The sequence below is a fragment of the Bos taurus genome, chromosome 15, assembly GCF_002263795.3.
Source record: "Bos taurus isolate L1 Dominette 01449 registration number 42190680 breed Hereford chromosome 15, ARS-UCD2.0, whole genome shotgun sequence".
In the NCBI taxonomy this organism is placed as follows: Eukaryota; Metazoa; Chordata; class Mammalia; order Artiodactyla; family Bovidae; genus Bos; species Bos taurus.
Genome location: NC_037342.1, coordinates 1,093,868 through 1,111,181, shown reverse-complemented (window position 1 = coordinate 1,111,181; position 17,314 = coordinate 1,093,868). Strand labels below are relative to the sequence as shown.

General features: G+C 40.4%; 1 protein-coding gene across 1 annotated transcript; it reads left to right on the top strand.

The window, feature by feature from the left end:
- Positions 1 to 15,859: 15,859 nt before the first annotated feature.
- Positions 15,860 to 16,747, top strand: OR4C185 (olfactory receptor family 4 subfamily C member 185). Its single transcript, NM_001390681.1, has one exon. The coding sequence runs from the start codon at positions 15,860 to 15,862 to the stop codon at positions 16,745 to 16,747; it is 888 nt and encodes a 295-aa protein (NP_001377610.1).
- The last annotated feature ends 567 nt before the right edge of the window (positions 16,748 to 17,314 follow it).

Below are 17,314 nucleotides of genomic sequence, written 5' to 3'. Positions count from 1 at the left end.
TTACTTCTGAGGAGCCAGAGACCTCCTGTGAATTAGAATCCTGGAAACCCACTCTCTGGGGCTGCCTTTCCTGCCTCCAAGGAAGATAGCATTCCCAGCCGCCTGCGCGCTAAGAGTCATACCAGGCTGTGAAGCACTGTCTGGGAGGTCATTTTTCAGTGACAATGGCCCCTGAGGCCCTGCGTCCAGGGAGGGCTCCCACACTCCCAGGGAAGGTCAGGACAACCTCCAAACGGCTGTTCTGTCATGTTTGCTCTGCAGGAGAAACTTGTGAGACAGGTCTGTCTGCAGCGTGCGTGGATCTAGTGGGGAGAACATGCTAGGCGCCCACCTGGATGCTGAGCCTAGGGGCTAAAATTCGCATTTTTCTCCCAGGGAGCCCTAATGCAGAGGGGCCCACAACTGCTTGCAAAATCATCCCATTGCTGTTTTCTTACTACTGACAGAGCTATCTGTTCCCTGCTTTGGCGTTTCATAAGCCAGGGGACAGCCCACCATTTCTTGCCAGGGGCCCATGGGAGGCTCCAGGACCCCTGGAACAGGTGACCCCAGCATGGCACCCGGCACCCTCAGACATACACCCCCAGCCTCCTTCCCCATGGGCAGGACTGCGCTGACCTAAGAATGTGCTTGCAAGACTTGGAAAGTGCAGGCAAACACATGGCACTGACTGAGGAATTGAGGCCCTCGGAGCAGGTCCTGGTGGCCTGGCGTCTGAGAAGCCACACATTTGCTGCATGATAGAGGCCTGAAAACCCACTCTCTAGGCCTGCCTATCATGCCTCCAAAGCACTGCGGCGGCTGCCACCGGCGCACTAAGCGCGGTCTAGAGGAGCTACCCCACGTCCGAGGTCAGGGGCAGAAGCCGGGAGGACCCCATGCCGAAAGGGCGGCGGCCAAGTGGAGTTACCCCACGTCTGAGGTCAGGGGCAGTGGCCGAGAGTGCCAGCCTGCCACAGCGCAGGAACGGCTGAGAAGAGCTACCCACGTCTGAGGTCAGGGGCCGCGGCTGAGAGGAGATACTCCGCGTCCGACGTCAGGGGTGGTGGCTGAGAGGAGATAACCCACAAACGAGGTCTGGAGCGGCGGCCAGGAGGAGCTACCCCACGCTCCCATGCCCGAGGCCAGAGGCAGAGGCTGGTAGAAGCTACTCTACACCAGAAGCCAGGGGTGGTGGCCGGGAGGACCAACTCCATGTCCAAGGAGCGGTGGCTGCATGGGCGCAGGAGGGCCTAGAGGAGCTATCCCACATTGAATGTCAGGAAGGGCGGTGGTGAGGAGATACCCCTCGTCCAAGGTAAGGAGCAGTGGCTGTGCTTTGCTGGAGCAGCTGTGAGGAGATACCCCACGCCCAAGGTAAGAGAAACCAAAGAAAGACAGTAGGTGTTGCAGGAGGGCATCAGAGGGCAGACACACTGAAATCATACTCACAGAAAACTAGTCAATCTAATCACACTAGGACCACAGCCTTGTCTAACTCAATGAAACAAAGCCATGCCAGTGGGGCAACCCAAGATGGGTGGGTCAGTGTGGAGAAATCTGACAGAATGTGGTCCACTGGAGAAGGGACTAGCAAACCACTTCAGTATTCTTGCCTTGAGAACCCCATGAACAGTATGAAAAGGTAAAATGATAGGATACTGAAAGAGGAACTCCCCAGGTCAGTAGGTGCCCAATATGCTACTGGAGATCAGTGGAGAAATAACTCCAGAAAGAATGAAGGGATGGAGCCAAAGCAAAAACAATACCCAGTTGTGGATGTGACTGGTGATAGAAGCAAGGTCCGATGCTGTAAAGAGCAATATTGCATAGGAACCTGGAATGTCAGGTCCATGAATCACGGCAAATTGGAAGTGGTCAAACAAGAGATGGCAAGAGTGAATGTCGACATTCTAGGAATCAGCAAACTGAAATGGACTGGAATGGGTGAATTTAACTCAGATGACCATTATATCTACTACTGCAGGCAGGAATCCCTCAGAAGAATGGAGTAGCCATCATGGTCAACAAAAGAGTCTGAAATGCAGTACTTGGATGCAATCTCAAAAATGACAGAATGATTTCTGTTCATTTCCAAGGCAAACCATTCACTTTCACAGTAATCCAAGTCTATGCCCCAACCAGTAATGCTGAAGAAGCTCAAGTTGAACGGTTCTATGAAGACCTACAAGACCTTTTAGAACTAACAGCCAAAACAGATGTCCTTTTCATTATAGGGGACTGGAATGCAAAAGTAGGAAGTCAAGAAACACCTGGGGTAACAGGCAAATTTGGCCTTGGAATATGGAATGAAGCAGGGCAAAGACTAATAGAGTTTTGCCAAGAAAATGCACTGGTCATAGCAAATACCCTCTTCCAACAACACAAGAGAAGACTCTATACATGGACATCACCAGATGGTCAACACTGAAATCAGATTGATTATATTCTTTGCAGCCAAAGATGGAGAAGCTCTACACAGTCCACAAAAACAAGACCAGGAGCTGACTGTGGCTCAGATCATGAACTCCTTATTACCAAATTCAGACTTAAATTGAAGAAAGTAGGGAAAACCACTAGACCACTCAGGTATGACTTAAATCAAATCCCTTATGATTATACAGTGGAAGTGAGAAATAGATTTAAGGGCCTAGATCTGATAGAAAGAGTGCCTGATGAACTATGGAATGAGGTTCGTGACATTGTATAGGAGACAGGGATCAAGACCATCCCCAAGGAAAAGAAATGCAAAAAAGGAAAATGGCTGTCCAGGGAGGCCTTACAAATAGCTGTGAAAAGAAGAGAAACGAAAAGCAAAGGAGAAAAGGAAAGGTATAGGCATCTGAATGCAGAGTTCCGAAGAATAGAAAAGAAGAGATAAGAAAGCCTTCCTCAGTGATCAATGCAAAGAAATAGAGGAAAACAACAGAATGGGAAAGACTAGAGATCTCTTCAAGAAAATTAGAGATACCAATGGGATATTTCATGCAAAGATGGGCTTGATAAAGGACAGAAATGGTATGGATCTAACAGAAGCAGAAGATATTAAGAAGAGGTGGCAAGAACACACCGAAGAACTGTACAAAAAAGGTCTTCACGACCCAGATAATCACAATCGTGTGATCACTGACCTAGAGCCAGACATCCTGGAATGTGAAGTCAAGTGGACCTTAGAAAGCATCACTATGAAGGAAGCTAGTGGAGGTGATGGAATTCCACTTGAGCTATTTCAAATCCTGGAAGATGATGCTGTGACAGTGCTGCACTCAATATGCCAGCAAATTTGGAAAACTCAGCAGTGGCCACAGGACTGGAAAAGGTCAATTTTCATTCTAATCCCAAAGAAAGGCAATGCCAAAGAGTGCTCAAACTACCGCACAATTGCACTCATCTCACATGCTGGTAAAGTAATGTTCAAAATTCTCCAAGCCAGGCTTTAGCAATATGTGAACCGTGAACTTTCTGATGTTCAAGGTGGTTTTAGAAAAGGCAGAGGAACTAGAGATCAAATTGCCAATATCCGCTGGATCATGGAAAAAACAAAAGAGTTCCAGAAAAACATCTATTTCTGCTTTATTGGCTATGCCAAAGCCTTTGACTGTGTGGATCACAATAAACTGTGGAAAATTCTGAAAGAGATAGGAATACCAGACCACCTAATCTTCCTCTTGATAAATCTGTATGTAGGTCAGGAAGCAACAGTTAGAACTGGACATGGAACAACAGACTGGTTCCAAATAGGAAAAGGAGTTCGTCAAAGCTGTATATTGTCACCTTGATAATTTAACTTATATGCAGAGTAGATCATGAGAAACGCTGGACTGGAAGAAACACAAGCTAGAATCAAGATTGCCGGGAGAAATATCAATAACCTCAGATATTCAGATGACACCACCCTTATGACAGAAAGTGAAGAGGAACTCAAAAGCCTCTTGATGAAAGTGAAGGAGAGTGAAAAAGTTGGCTTAAAGTTAACATTCAGAAAACAAAGATCATGGCAACCATTCCCATCATTTCATGGGAAATAGAGGGGGAAACAGTGGAAACAGTGTCAGACTTTATTTTTTTGAGCTCCAAAATCACTGCAGATGGTGACTGCAGCCATGAAATTAAAAGACGATTACTCCTTGGAAGGAAAGTTATGACCAACCTAGATAGCATATTGAAAAGCAGAGACATTACTTTGCCAACAAAGGTCTGTCTAGTCAAGGCTATAGTTTTTCCTGTGGTCATGTATGGATGTGAGAGTTGGACTGTGAAGTAGGCTGAGTGCTGAAGAATTGATGCTTTTGAACTGTGGTGTTGGAGAAGACTCTTGTGAGTCCCTTGGACTGCAAGGAGGTCCAACTAGTCTCTTCTGAAGGAGATCAGCCCTGGGATTTCTCTGGAAGGAATGATGCTAAAGCTGAAACTCCAGTACTTTGGCCTCCACATGCGAAGAGTTGACTCATTGGAAAAGACTTTGATGCTGGGAGAGATTCACGGCAGGAGGAGAAGGGGACGGCAGAGGATGAGATGGCTGGATGGCATCACTGACTTGATGGATGTGAGTCTGGGTGAACTCCGGGAGTTTGTGATGGACAGGGAGGCCTGGCATGTTGCACTTCATGGGGCCGCAAAGAGTTGGAAATGACTGAGTGACAGAACTGAGCTGAACTGAACATATTATATATTATAATATATAATATAATGTGTAATATATTATATATATTATATATTAATACATATAATAATATATTTTATATATTATAAAATATATTTTATATTATATATAATATATGTATATTAAATATAATACCTATATATAATATATATAATAATATAATAATACCTATATATTATAATTATATATCTATATATAAATATATATATTAGTATATATAAATATATAATATATAGAAATATATATAATATATATAAATAAACATATATAAATATATTAAAAATATATAAATATATATATAGAAATATCTATATCTATATATATAGAAATATATATACAGAAATATATATTATATAGATAATAAATAGTGCAATTATCTTATAGTATTATATAATTATAATATATAGGTATTATATTATTATAAATAATATCAATATATATTTTTATAAATTTATAAAATTATATATATTAAAAAGTATAAAAATTATAAAAGTATTGTAATCTAATAATTTTATTATATTAAAATTTATATTATAAAATAATATAACAATACTCTAAGTATATATTATATAATATATATAATTATATATATTATATAATGTAATATATTAATATTAATATATAATATTAAAATATAATTATTATAATGCATTATTTTTGCATTATTTCTTCTAGGTCCTTGTTAAACCTTTATTGCATCTTCTCAGTCCTTTTCTCCAGGGTATTTATCTGTTATTCCATTTTGATTTCAAAATGTTGGATCATTTGCACTCTCATTTTTTGGAATTCTTTATCAGGTAGATTCCCTATGTTTTCCTCTTTTGTTTGGTTTGTTGAGCATTTGTCCTGTTCCTTTACCTGATGGGTATTCCTCTGTCTCTTCATCCTGTTTATATTGCTGTGTTTGGAGTGGCCTTTCTGTATGCTGGCAGTCTGTGGAGTTCTCTTTATTGTGGAGTTTCCTCACTGTGGGTGGGGTTGTATTGGTGGTTAGTCCAGGTTTCCTGATTAGGGAGGCTTGTATCGGTGTTCTGGTAGGTGGAGCTGGATTTCTTCTCTCTGGAGTGCAATGAAGTGTTCAGTAATGAGTTATGAGATGTCTATGTTTTTGTAGTAACTTTGGGCAGCCTGTATATTGGAGCTCAGGGCTGTGTTCCTGAATTGCTGGAGAATTTATGTGGTATGTCTTGCTCTGGAACTTGCTGGCCCTTGTGTGGTGCTTGGTTTCAGTGTAGGTATGGAGGCATTTGATGAGCTCTTGTCAATTAATGTTCCCTGGAGTCAGGAGTTCTCTGGTGTTCTCAGGATTTGGACTTAAGCCTCCTGCTTCTGGTTTTCAGTCTTATTTTCACAGTAGCTTCAAGACTTCTCCATCTATACAGCACCATTGATAAAACATCTAGGTTAAAAATGAAAAGTTTCTCCACAGTGAGGGACACCCAGAGAGGTTCACAGAGTTACACGGAGAAAAAAAAAGGGAGGAGGGAGTTAGAGGTGACCCAGATGAGATGAGGTGGAATCAAAAGAGAAGAGAGCAAGCTAGCCAGTAATCACGTCCTTATGTGCACTCCACAGTCTGGACCGCTCAGAGATGTTCATGGAGTTATACAGAGAAGAGAAGAGGGAGGAAGGAGACAGAGGTGGCCAGGAGGATAAAGGGGAGAATCAAAAGGAGAGAGACAGATCCAGCCAGTAATCATTTCCCTAAGTGTTCTCTACCGTCTGGAACACACAAAGAGATTCACAGAGTTGAGTAGAGAAGAGAAGGGGGAGGGAGGAGATAGAGGCGACCTGGTGGAGAAAAAGGAGAGTCCAAAGGGGAAGAGAGCAGTCAAACCAGTAATCTCGCTCCCAAGTAAAAATGGGTACTGAAGACTGGGTTCTTAAAGGTACAAAATTGATAACAAATACCAAAAAGCAAAGATTAAAAATCTAGAGTAGAGGTTGGATTTTAAAAAATACAATATTAAAGAAAAGGAAAAAAAAGTCACAAAATTATTATATATATATACATATATATATGTATATATATATATATGAAGTTTGCTTTAAAAAATAGGGCCTTTTTTTTTTTCAAAGTAATAGTAGGTTATAAAAATGAAAATTAAAGGAGTAATAGAGGACTTAAAAATTAAAAAAAAATAGTAAAAATAGTAAAAATATATCTAGGACTTTCTCTGGTGTTGTTGTGGGCAGTGTGGGGTCATTTCATTTTTGAATAGTTCCTTGGTCCAGCTTATATTTCTCAAGATCTATAGGCCCCTTCCTATGTAGTCGGTACTAACTACAGGGTTTTAATTTATTGCACCTGTCACTTCCAAAGCGGTTCCCTCTGTTTTAGCTTCTTCTGTTTGGTGGTCTCCTCAGAGTCTGATTTCCGCCCTGATAGAAGGGGGCGATGATGGACATTTTTTAGGATCACTTGTTTAGTCGTCCTGTGGGGAGGGAGGGACGCTGCAAACAAATAACACTGGCGTGTGCTTGCAGTGTCTCAGCCACACTGGGCCTGCCTCCGCTCATGGCACGTGTGCCCTCCCTGCCCACACTGCTCAGCCTCTAGGTTGCTCTTCCAGGAACCGTTCAAGGCCAGCCCTGGGCTGCATGCACCTCCCAGGTCTAAGCTGCTCAGGTTCAGGCACTCAGGTAGCCCTAAGAGGCACAGACTCTATTGGGCCTGCATTTTGTGCCTTTCTCAGGTCCGAGCAGCTCAGGTGGTGAGGTGTTTGGTGAGTGCAGTAGCTGCGACTTATCGCCTCCCCCGTCCCTGCCGCTTGGTTTTCTGAGTGTACAACCGGCACACCTTCTCAGGCGGATGTTGACTGTCCAGAACCCCAAGAAGTCTTAGCAAAGAAGACTGCTCACAGTTTTGTAGATAATGCCTCTCTGGGGCTGCGATTGTCCCCTTCTGGCTCTGGCTGCCTGTCACCAGAGGGGGATGGTCTTCAACCCACTAGCTCTGTTCTTCGAGTGCTTGGCAGTGTCTTAGGTTAGGGCTTTTTGCGTGGTAGCTATCCCATAGTCTGGTTTGCTAGCCCAAGTTAGTTCCCTCAGATTGCCCTTGGGGCAGTCAGGCCTGGTCCTTACTCTAAGCAATGCAGCCTGCACCTCCCTGCCCAGTCCCCACTAGCTTGTGGCGGATGCAGGCGTCTGCGCTGCTTCTCCGCTGGGGGAGTTGCCATTGGGCATGTAATCTGTGGGTTTAAATTATTTATTTATTTTTCCTCTCAGTTATGTTGCCCTCTGTGCTTCCAAGGCTCGCCACAGACTCGGCAGTGAGAGTGTTTCCTGGTGTTTGGAAACTTCTCTCTTTTTAAGACTCCCTTCCCGGGATGGAGCTCCATCCCTACCTCTTTTGTCTCTCTTTTTGTCTTTTATATTTTTTCCTACCTCCTTTTGAAGACAATGGGCTACTTTTCTGGGTGCCTGATGTCCTCTGCCGGCATTCACAAGTTGTTTTGTGGAATTTATTCAGCATTTAAATGTTCTTTTGATGAATTTGTGGGGGAGAAAGTGGTCTCCCCATCCTATTCCTCTGCCATCTTAAGACCACCTCCCTGCCTTTCCTTTTCTATTAGTCACCTTTGACAAAGACCTTATTTGTTATTTTTTCTTTCTGTTTTGATAAATTATTGATTCTAGTTATTTATATGCTAAATTTATATACATATATAAATAATACATATTAAATTTGTGTGTGTGTGTGTATATGTTAAAACACAGACGTTTATTTCTAAGGAACTCTGTCTATAAGGGTGGTGTCTGCATTGGTCCTGAGGGTTAAGCAAATGGCTGTTCAGGGTTGAAGTACCCTGCCTCTGGAGTCATTTCAAGAAAGCATTAGTTTTTATATCTACAATGATATAATAATTTCTATCCAAAATTATGCTGATGTATATAATTACATGTCTATTCCTCTTTCAAGGATAGTGAGTCAAGGAAGGAAGACTTAGGGACAGAAACAATCCTTTTAAAGTCTTTCATTAGAGACAGTCGGTTGATGTCTAGTGAAAGCTACGGTTTTTCCAGTAGTCATATATGGATGTGAGAGTCAGACTATAAAGAAAACAACACTGAAGAATTGATGCTTTTGAATTGTGGTGTTGGAGAAGACTCTTGAGAGTCCCTTGGACTGCAAGGAGATCCAACCAGTCCATCCTAAAGGAAATCAGTTCTGAATATTCATTGGAAGGACTGATGCTGAAGCTGAAACTCCAATACTTTGGCCACCTGATGCAAAGAACTGACTTATTTGAAAAGACCCTGATGCTGGGAAAGATTGAAGGCGGGAGGAGAAGGGGATGACAGAGGATGAGATGGTTGGATGGCATCACCAACTCAACAGACATGAGCTTGAGTAAACCTCAGGAGTTGGTGATGGACAGGGAGGCCTGGTGTACTGCAGTCCTTGGGGTCGCAAAGAGTCAGACATGACTGAGCGACTGAACTGAACTGAAAAACTATAAGAGAAGAATACACATTCCTAATAGCATATGGAATAGCTCATGCCTGTGCTTGCGCATGAGTCTTCTAAGAAACAGGACACTGTTGCTTCTTAAAAATGATGACCCAGAGGCTCTCCCTAAATACCTTGCTAGCAATTCCTGTTATCCAAGATTTTATTGAATAAATCATTAAGCTCCATGAGAAATTCAGACACAAGAGACACATAACAACTTAGAATTGGCTTCCTGGGTTCATATCCAGGCTTTGTTAATTACTGACTGTATACCCTTGAGCAAATTAATCATTTGGCTTTATCTCAGTCATACAATGTGTCTAATTAGAGTTAGACGTGAGGACTAAGTGAGAAAACATACATTAAGTAATAGCAAAATATCTGATATATAGAATATACTAAATAATTTATTATTAGTTTGATTAGGATATGTGTATAGATGGTGGCTCAGTGGTAAAGAATCTGCCTGTAATGCAGGAGCCGCAGGAAACACAGCTTCTATCCCTGCATTGGGAAGATCTCCTGGAGGAGGGCATGGCAACCTACTCCAGTATTCTTGCCTGGAGCATCCCATGGACAGAGGAGCTGGCTGGCTACAGTCCATAGAGTCACAAAGAGTTGGACATGACTGAAGTGACTTAGCACATATAGATCATCTCTCTCTATATATATATTATATCATATCACTTTAATTTGGGCTTCCCTGGTGGCTCAAGGGTAGAGTCTGCTTGACAATGCAGGAGACATGGTTTCAATCCCTGGGTTGGGAAGATCCCTTGCAGGAGGAAATGACAACCCACTACAGTATTCTTGCCTGGCAAATTCCATGGATAGAGGAACATGGTGGGCTACAGTCCTTGGGGTCGCAAAAGAGTTGAACACAACTGAATGAATGAGTTCACAGGCACGCAGCACAGCTTTAATTCTGGAGACTAACATTTGTTGTTTATATCACCAATGAGATTCTAAGAATGAATGATTAAGCAAATTCAAATTAAAATGAGGTGATTTTCTACATCATTATTTTTAATATATTCAAGGTTCCTAATATTTAGTGATGGCAAAGCTGTGGGAAAAATTAGTTTTTAATACACTATTTTGGGGTATAAATGATACTTCAGGATTTTGAGAACAATGCTACTGAATCTGTCAAATGTAAACATATGTGTATTTTTTGTTTTGATGATGACATAGATTTCTCCAACAGAAATAAGTGAAGATGTCTGTAAGTGGTGTTCATTGTGTATCTGTGTATAAGGTAAAATATTGAAACTAAAATAAATTTCAAGCAAAAATGGACTAAAGGAATTATGTTGTAACAATGACATGGAATAATATGTAACAATTAAAATCAAGAAAAATTCATCAATATTGACAGATAATGTTCCACAAGCTATAATTAGAATTTCAAGTGAATTATTATATTTTGCATATGTTCATATAGAGTAAAACACATCAATGATGATATATATATATACCAAAAACAAATGATATCTTAGGAGCATTTACTAAACTGTTAATAGAGGATCAAATGAGTGAGTGCTTATGGTTGGGAGAAGGTTTTTGACTTTAACCTTTCTATATATCTATCTATTTAAGCTATTCCTCATGGGGCATGTCTTGTTTTTACATTTTATGAAAATAAATTATTTAATTATAAACATTCTACTTTTGGCTAGAAGAGCATTTTAGGAAACAAGTTGCTTTTGAAGGTTTCTTTTAAAGTCAGTTCAGAAACATATATTGCTAACTGTTCAGGAATAATTAAACTGATACCCTTTTAGTCAATTTAGTATTTAATAGACCCAGGTGATGTTAGTTGTAAAGAATCAGCCTGCCAATGAAGGAGACCTAAGAGATGCAACTTCGATCCCTGGGTTGGGAAGATCTCCTGAAGCAGGGAAGATCTCCTGAAGCAGGCCTATATAATTCCATGGACTGTATAGTATATTTTCCTTTATTATAAATAGATTGATTTGGAAAATTTGATATTTCTTTAAACTTTATCTTTTTAAAAATCTGATGAACTGGATAAATGTTTCTTAAGAAAGACCTCCAATTTTTTGCTGCATCATTTAAAAAATTTATTTCATAAGCATTAATCTTTTTTAAAAAATTTAGCTAACTAAGGAGATAAATGAATTACTTCTGATATGCAAGCTATACAGATACAAGTAACAAATATCCAGAATAACAGGTGAAGGAGATTTGGAAGATGATGTGAGGCAGAGAGATGAGTGTAATGGATTAGTTTAACAAATGACGTGAACATGGGAAGTGGAGGCCAGGAGCTTATAGGAATGGAAGAAAATCATAATGAATATTTGGATAGTGCTCTCCAAACATTCTCATGCCTCTTACTTCCTTTGATTTTCATGACAGTTAGTGAGACAATGTGTAAAATTTGTGGAGGGGCTGTGGTCAGTGAGCTGAGGTATCAACTTAATTACATAGGTATCAAGTGGCTTTGGGCAAGTTATATACACTAATTCCAATTGAGCTATTTCAAATCCTAAAAGATGATGCTGTGAAAGTGCTGCACGCAATATGCCAGGAAATTTGGAAATCTCAGCAGTGGCCACAGGACTGGAAAAGTTCAGTTTTCATTCCATTCCCAAAGAAAGGCAATGCCAAAGAATGCTCAAACTACTCCACAATTGCTCTCATCTCAATGCTAATAAAGTATTGCTCAAAATTCTCCAAGCAAGGCTTCAATAATACAAGAACTGTGAACTTCCAGATGTTCAAGCTGGTTTTAGAAAAGGCAGAGGAACCAGAGATCAAATTGCCAACATCTGTTGGATCATCAAAAAAGCAAGAGAGTTCCAGAAATACATCTACTTATGCTTTTGGCTACGCCAAAGACCTTTACAGTGTGGATCAAAACAAACTGTGGAAAATTCCTCAAGAAATGGAAATACCAGACCACCTAACCTGACACCTGAGAAATCTGTATGCAGGTCAGGAAGCAACAGTTAGAACTGGACATGGAACAACAGACTGGTTCCAAATAGGGAAAAGAGTACCTCAAGGCTGTATATGGTCACCCTGCTTATTTAACTTATATGCAAAGTATGTCATGAGAAATGCTGGACTGGATGAAGCACAATCTGGAATCAAGATTTCTAGGAGAAATATCAATAACCTCAGACATGCCAATGACACCACTCTTATGGCAGAAAGTGAAGAAGAACTAAAGAGCTTCTCAATGAAAGTGAAAGAGGAGAGTGAAAAAGTTGGCTTCAAGCTCAACATTCCAGAAACTAAAATCATGGCATCTGGTCCCATCACTTCATGGCAAATAGATGGGGAAACAGTAGAAACTGACAGACTTAATTTTGGGGGGCTCCAAAATCACTGCAAATAGTGATTGCAGCCATGAAATTAAAGGACACTTGTTCCTTGGAAGAAAAGTTATGACCAACCTAGACAGCTTATTAAAAAGCAGAGACATTACTCCAGGGATGGAGGAGCCTGGTGGGCTACAGTCCATGAGGTCACAAAGAGTCAGACATGACTGAGCGACTTCACGACTTATTTTGTCAACAAAGGTCCTTCTAGTCAAGGCTATGGTTTTTCCAGTAGTCATGTATGGATGTGAGAGTTTGACTGTAAAGAAAACTGAGCACCGAAGAATTGATGCTTTTGAACTGTGGTGTTGTAGAAGACTGTTTAGAGTCACTTGAACAGCAAGGAGATCCAACCAGTTCATCCTGAATGAAATCAGTCCTGCATATTCAGTGGAAGGACTGATGTTGAAGCTGAAACTTCAATACTTTGGCCACCTGATGGGAAGAACTGACTCATTTGAAAAGACCCTGAGACTGGGAAAGATTGAGGATGGAAGGAGAAGGGGATAACAGAGGATGAGATTGTTGAATGGCACCACTGACTCAATGGCCATGAGTTTGGGTAAACTCTGGGAGTTGGTGGTGGACAGGGAGGTGTGAGATGCTGTAGTCCCGGTGTCACAGAGTCGGACATGACTGAGCAACTGAATTGAACTGAACTGAACTGAGACCTTATTCACTGCATTGGAAAATCAGGATAATGCTAGGTCTTATTTCATATGGTTTTGTGGGAACTAAAAAGATAACCATAAATATTTTAGCACAGTATTCTCAAATAATAACTCCTTAAGACTTAGTGACTTGAACTGCTGTTGCACTGTTTTATTTTTACGGGATTTATAGGTTGTGTAGTCAGTAAGTGACCTGACTACAGTGGAGAATTATGTTGTTCATTCTTGACCTTATGGATTTTCCCACTGTACAAAACACAATCAAATGTGTTCTGACAGTTAAACATGGGCTTTATGGCAGTGAGAGAGAATTGTAGAAAAAGGTGAAGTTTACTACTTTGGTTGGGGGTTTTGAATTTCAAAATAGGAAGCTTAGATGTGAACTAGTAGTCAATATATATTAAAATAGAAGGACATTGTTATCTTAGTATAGTGTATTTTGTTTTAAAATATTTGAAGCCATGAGATAGTTCATAGGAAACATTACTTGGAAGTGTAAACATTTAATGTAGGTAAGAGCTGAGCTGCTGTGTTTGAAAGGAACAGAGTCTCTATGCTGGCTCTTTCAAATCTGAGTTCACTAATAATGTGCCATAGCTACCTCATTATCTAGATGAGAAAACTGAGGCCCAGAATAGTGAACAATTTAACAACATAACCTAGGAGTGAGAGGGACAACCTGGAATAAAACCCAGCTTTCCTGATTTCCAAGAACAGGTCCTTTCTACTTCATTTGTGCTATTAAAATTTTTGAAACTTTTAGACTGGAGATGAGAGTGGTTGAAGCTAATCTACATTGTATATTTGCATAGAGTGTCCTGAAAGTTGTATAATTTTGTTTAGTAAGAGGGATAATCCTAAGAGTGGGTCTTAGGTGTTTACAGGCATCTCAGAGACTGTGTAGTTTGCATCCCCATTTAAAGCAATCATCTCTAACAGAGGTCCCCCAAGACAGCCTCTGCTTAAGTATTCCTTGCAAAGAGACCTTGGCTAATGAAGCACTTGTCTTACCATCTCATCATCCAACTGTGGTAATAATTGCATTTAGTCAATGGAGGCCACTATTCACTTCTTTAGTGGTATAAGGCAAAAACTAAGAATTTGTGTTTTAAAACGAGATGACATGGATTTGTAACTTCCGCTCTTTTTAACTGGGATACTCATTGTGTCTAAACCTCTGTTTCCTCATCCTCAAGATGAGATCTGTGACAGTACCCTGTCCCAAGTGATATGAAAATAAATGTAATAATGCAAATAGCAGACAAAACACCTTGCTGTCATACAGTGAGTGCAAAATAGATTAGTTGCTTTGTTAATATTTTTATTGTACTTTAGAATCTTTGGCTTTATCTGGATGCACCTCTTCACATATCAAAATGGAAGAAAGGATTTATGTTGACTCAGGCTCGTCTGCTGGGATGAGGCTGGCCAAGTTGAATCTGGGTCTTTCTAGAGCAAAGAAAGAGATTTAAGCTTTTGTTTTCTTTAATCAACATTTTTGGAAAATAATTAGAATCTTGGGAGGTTAGTTAAAGGTTATAAATCGTGGTTTCAGGATTATATTTATAATAAAACATATTCTTCATTGTAGTCTCATCATTGAATTAATCATTGAATTTTATTGCAGAATTACTGGGTAAGATAAGCGCAGGAAGCATAAATTTGCCTCTCTGTATTGTCATGATACAGAAATTATTGAATTCTCAGTATCTCTTTCATATTGAGTACTCAACATTATACTAAAAGGAGCAATGTAGGTTGTTGTTGATATTGATTTTGATGCAGGAAAACCTGGACTTGAACTTGGCTTCAATGTTTATTATCTTTGGGAACTTGCTGTAATTTTTTTCACCCATTTTTGCCTCAGTATCTTATCTCTACAATATTGTAAAGTTTAAAAATAAAATAAAATTAAAAACAAACAAACAAACAAATAAAATGAAGAAAATGCTTCATGGGATAGTCTAGTGCCTGATACACAAGAGAGATTTATTGAATAGTCACAGTGCAATAATAATCCACTTTGATAGGAAGAAATGCAGATGAAAAGAGTATAGTTCTTAATAAGTGAAGAGGCCTTGGGATATGACCTACCTGCTTTACAGACTCTTCAACTAGAACATTCTAGTGATCAATAAGAATATGAAGGAAATGAGCTAAAATAAAATATTCTGAGGTTACTACGTATGTCCAGTGATACATTAAGGTCAGCTTCCTAGTTTGAGCTTTGTAAAAGGCAGCAGCTGAGAGGACTTGTGTGTCATTAGCTCATTTTGGAAAAGAAAATGAAGGCAGTGAATGGGGGAGAGTGAAACAGGGGAGGAACAAATCTGAATCTTAGATTGTGCTAGGCTGGTTACCATTTATCCACTGGCTCCTATCGACTGGTGATCTAGGATGTCCTAAAGGTATGTTAATTCTCCATATCACCACATGGTTGATGTCCCAGGGTGATGAAGCAGGGTCTTCTAAGTGTCTCAAGCAGCAAGTGTCAGAAAAGCAAGAGATACACTCGTGAAAGGTGTTGTATGGGGAATGATAAGGATCAAGGTGTTATCAGGATACGATTGTTTGCAGCAAGTTGCTGTTCTGATGGCTGAAGGAAAAGGTAAGTCAAGAGGGTGTGAGAGAGAGTCCAAAAAATAAAAAATCCCAAATTAGTAATAATTGCTAATTTAGAATCATATTCTTTTGTAGATTTTCCAGCTCAGAGACAGAAGCTTAGATCAGCCCATAGTAAATGGGTAATCTCAACAATGTGACAGAATTCATTCTTTTGGGCATTGCAAAGAATCCAGAGCTGCAGAAAATACTCTCTGCTGTGTCTCTAATCATGTCTATGTCCACCATTTTGGGAAACATCCTCATTGTGGTAACTGTGATCACAAGTCAGAGTCTGAGATCACCCATGTATTTTTTCCTTATATCCTTCTCCCTCAAGGATGTCACCTATTCTTCCATCATTGCCCCCAAGATGATTGCGGACTCCCTCTCTGAGAGCACTGCCATCTCCCTCACAGGCTGCATGGCCCAGCTCTTCATTGACCACTTCTTCGGTGGGGTGGACATAATCCTTCTCACCGTGATGGCCTATGACCACTACGTGGTCATCTGTAAGCCCCTTCACTACATGACCATCATGAGGCCGTGGATGTGCTGCCTATTACTGAAAGGGTCATGGATGGGACTTTTTACCCATGCAACAGTACAGCTTCTCCTCATGTATCAAATTCCCTTCTGTGGCCCTAACATCATTGATCATTTTGTGTGTGATTTGTTTCCATTGCTGAAACTGGCCTGCATGGACACCCGCATCCTGGGCCTCTTAGTCATCCTCAACAGTGGGGTGATGAGTGTGGCCATCTTCCTCATCCTCACCACTTCCTTTGTGGTCATTCTCTGCTCCCTGAAGTCCTGCAGCTCTGAAGGGCAGCGTAGAGCCCTATCCACCTGTGGATCCCACCTCATGATGGTTTTCATCTTCTTTGTGCCTTGTATTTTCCTGTACATGATGCCTGTGGTCACTTACCCCATAGGCAAAGTGATGGTTCTGTCCTTTACCATCATTGCACCCATGTTAAATCCCCTGATCTACATCTTGAGGAACATGGGGGTGAAAATGCCATGAGGAAACTGTGAATGAAACAAGGGGCGTTGTGTGGTCATTAGCTTACATACTAAAAGCAATTCTTTCTTACAAGGACAATGTGCTTTTACCCTCCCATTCATTCCAATCTATTGAGGATACAGTAGTCACTGGCATCATTTAATCAAGCAAATCGGGCTAAGATTCTGTAATCCTGTTACTTTTCTCTCCCCAGTGCAGTGTGTGCTCCATTCCTTTTCTCACAAGGCTCTGCCCACTTTCTCTTTCTCTCTCTACATTTTTCTCCTGCATTTTGAATAATTCAAGCCTTTTCTAGTTTGTGGCTTTTGCTTTTCTTACTCTACCCACTCCTGAAATTCTCTTTCCCAGAGTTCTTCTTCTCTGGCTTTATCTTTTTTTTTTTCCTTCTTTCAGATGAACTGTCATCTCCTTAGACGTTTTCCCTGATGACTTTCTTCTAGGTAACTCTTTAACTCTTCATCTGATTACATCCTTTGTATCAATGTCAGAAACTAAACTTTAGCAATTATTTCTTGGCTTTTATTTTCTCTTTTCCTTTCAACAAGTTTGTAATCCCTGTAAGGTCAG